Source organism: Cibotium barometz, chromosome 3 (genome assembly GCF_041138505.1).
Source record: "Cibotium barometz isolate CiBa-2024 chromosome 3, ASM4113850v1, whole genome shotgun sequence".
NCBI lineage: Eukaryota > Viridiplantae > Streptophyta > Polypodiopsida > Cyatheales > Cibotiaceae > Cibotium > Cibotium barometz.
Window position 1 is genome coordinate 52963445 of NC_141048.1, and position 3642 is coordinate 52967086.

Sequence of the window (3642 nt, forward strand, 5' to 3'; positions counted from 1 at the left end):
GTTATTTTTCTAGCACTACTTGGACCTCAAATGGTAAAATTGCTCAGTTAGTTACAATGTTTTTTTCTTTTTTCTTTTTTTTGGGGGGGGGGGGGGGGGGAATGAGGTTGTTTCTTCATTTTGATTGAAGAAAAAACCTCCTAAGTCAAAATGTGAAGTGATTTTCTTCTTAAAGCATTGATTGAAGCAGTGCAAGAGAATTTATTGAAAATTTTCAACTCGAGTAACAAAACTCATGGGCCATTGAGTTCCAGGGTAGAGGTAAGCTAGACAAAAGGATCAAGTTTAGGAAAAATGGATGACTTAAACTTTTGTCATATGAAAAATGGATGTACTACTCTTCTAGCTTTACTTTTCCACTTGGGCTACAAAATTTATGGGCCGTTTGATTCCCATGGTAGAGGTAAATTGCACAAAAGGATTGATGTAGTTGGATCATATAAAGATAGACTCAAAAAAGTAGACTAAGTAAATGTAGAGTAAACTATCACCTTTCTTGCAAAAACTTTTAAAAGAGCCCCACAAAAGTTGAAGTTTAACAAAAACACAAAAATTGACAGAAAGGAAAAAAATAAACAAATGCTATGACCTATTTGCAAGCAAGAGAGGCCAAAAACTATTTTTATGTCTGGCTTTTCAAGGCATGCCAAAAATAAGGTTAGCCTCTAAGGAAATTCTACCAATCCTGAAATTTGAAGGCAGTAGTGTTACCTTCAAAGCTCCTTTAGACTTCAAAAGAAACTCACTTTTAAAAAATGAGTTTTAAAAGAAGGTCATCCCAAGTAAAATTTTCAAAACTCACTTATGAAAATCCGGTTTTAAAGAAGACCACCCCAAGTAGGTGCTGCTAAAAATGGGTTTCACTTAAGACCAAGATACATTGTATGCTTTCAATTTTGAAATCCAAGGTAAAGGTTGCAATCTAATCTCACAATGAATGACAAGCTCATTGTCATCAAAACAACGGGAAGGACATATTCCCCATGATTTGTGGGCATCATAGGCTTGCAAGTTGAGTCTTAGTGCTAAAATTGGAAGGAAACAATGATCTTCAAATCCATTTTTAACCTTCAAGCGAAGGCCATTATGAAAGTAGATTTAAATAGAAGGCCACTCGAAGTAATTTTTTAAGTAGTGAGTAAATGTATGTAAAAATGAAGGCCTAGGTACTTTCTAGCCCTTCAAGGGGAAGATTTTGGCAAGCCTTCAAGTTTCAACCCTTGAAGTTGCAACTTTGAAAGTTTTTTAAAAAAATTGCGGGGAAAGTTATTGAAATTTCATTGCCACCATCACCTTGAGAGATGGGTGGATTCAAACTCCTCGTACCTCTTTGAAATAAGACAGGGTACTATAGTTGGTGTAGCTAGTGGTGAGAACCCACCTCTAAACAAGCCTGTTGGGCAAGCTGATTTCCATACCAATCCCTTCTTTTTTTTTAAAAGCAGAAAAGAAGAAGAGAGAAACTTATAAACTGTTTATACATGACATTGAAGGCCCCCTAGCCCTACCTTTAAACCAATGGTTTGATACCAAACTACCTTTTCATGGTGTGTTCACATGGGCACCTTTGATGCTATCCATAGTGCCACTGCCCACTAGTGCCCACACAGTCCAGACATCGAGGCTCGAGCAAACATGGACTAGGTAGTAGCAATGGTCCAGCACGCCACCAGCACGGTTTTGGTCACTGGCCGTGGCGGCTGTTCCGTGCTCACTCGCCATGTCCAGCTGATCCCCTCCCAGTGCAGATAACGCAGGCTCAAATGCGCCATAGCCGATGGCCGCTATGTACAGAGACAAATTGAGGCACACCCAGTGCCACGATGTGGTACCCGAAATCGATACGAACGCGCTGAACGCACTGCATCCCTGCATACACACACAACGACACCCCATTGCACAATTAGGGTTCTCTCCTGTGTGCATTCAGGTCCGAATGAGGGCTTCCTGCATTGTGAATTTTTTATCTAGGGTTTCCTCCTCTGTAAATTGCGCCCTTATTTGCATACACTGTGTATAATGGCTGAAATTAGGGTCGGCCTGTGAGTAACAGGGTTTCTTTCATTCTGTTTAATGGCACAAAGGGTTTCTTCCTGCTCCTAAGGCTCTTAGTTCCCAGGGTTTTCTTCGAGTATTCATTTCTTCTTACCAGAAGGTAGACTGTGAGGAAGACGGCGCTGCCCAAGAAGCGCCCAAGGTAAGCATCGCTGAGGAATGCACCCAGCACAGCGCAGCAGAACATGGTGCCGTTGACAGTAGTGACATTGTTGGCCGCCGCCGCATTTGTCCGGCTCCATATTTGGGTGAAATACCGCACCATGAGGAAGATGCCAGCAAAGCCAACACTAGAAGCACCAAAAGCTCCTGCAAATTCCAAAACAGGGCATCAATGCAAGCTGAAGAGTGTAAACTATCTGCTAACAAGCAGAAGACAGTGCGTTAATCATGAAGAAAGATGGGTGAAGCAGCAAGCTGAGCCTATATCAGTTCTCACCTAAGATCGAAATGGCCCCTTTCCATCCACCAAATTGGCACGGAAATCTACCAGCTGGGCTGCTTCTTCTCCTAGTTGTTGTTCTTGTTCTTGTTCTTCTTCTGCTTCTGAGTTACCATTCACATGGCCACCATCTCCTAGAAGAAAATCAGAAGGAGAAGAAGCCATGGAGTACTGAAATGCAGCCACTACAAAGGGCTTTCTTTATCAAGCATTAATGACCACACAGGGTGCACTCTTCTTGCTTTCCCTTTCTTCTTATAAAATTTAAATAAATAAAGACACAAGACAGCAACAATGCATTTTTCATGAGTCATGACTCATGAGCAGTGCTCCAAAATAACTGCATTGTAGTGTAATTGTACCTGCCAAAATTGGAAAAAAAACTGGTTGAGATTTTAAGTAGCCTTTATTTTAAAGAATAATTTTTCATGTATTTTAGTTATAAGATAGAAATATAAAAAAACCTGGTTGAAATTTTAAGTAGCCCTTATTCCAAACAATGATTGTTCATAAATTTTAGTTCTAAAATTGGCATATGAAAAATATGTTTTTTTTCGATCACTGGTCATGGATCCCCCGCCATATAAAGCTAAAGCGAGGGTTCTGAAAAAGATAGGTTTGCTTTATCCTGGAATCTGCTCAACTTTTGAAAAATTAGTCTCATCTTGAGAGAACAAGGAAAAATGAAGCCTCCAATTTTGGGAAAAGGTAGTAATAATTGGATGAGATTAAGAAATAAATGCTTGTTCAAAAGCCTGTTAAACCAATGGTGAGAAGGGGTTCATGTGAGGTACACTAAAAAATATGCTTCGAGAACACTAAAGCTACTGTTCTTAGAGTTGTAACTGGAGGTGCATATACTTCCAAATTCCAATTTCCAAATAACAACAGCAGCTTTTGCGAAAGGTGCATTCCGATCCGAGATCCAAATAGAAACCAGACGAGTACTAAAGCATATTTGTTCAGATTTGTGTGTCCACGGACTCCCTGGACCCTCTGCCACGAGGCATGATGCGACCATGTGTCACAAGAAACTACTGGTGGCTTGTGATGTGCTGTGGTGGTATGCATACATACATGATACACATACTACAGGCAATGTGGTGGTATGCATACATACATGATACACATACTAGTACAGGTAA

The 3642-nt window shown here is 40.3% G+C and overlaps 1 protein-coding gene across 1 annotated transcript; it reads right to left on the reverse strand.

Moving 5' to 3' along the window:
- Nucleotides 1-1116: 1116 nt before the first annotated feature.
- On the reverse strand, nucleotides 1117-2606 carry LOC147640253 (protein NRT1/ PTR FAMILY 7.1-like; the record flags this gene model as incomplete). Its single annotated transcript, XM_086823485.1, has 3 exons — nucleotides 1117-1869; nucleotides 2150-2364; nucleotides 2495-2606. Coding segments are annotated over 3 exons (654 nt in total), but the record flags the coding sequence as incomplete, so codon positions are not given.
- Nucleotides 2607-3642: the final 1036 nt, after the last annotated feature.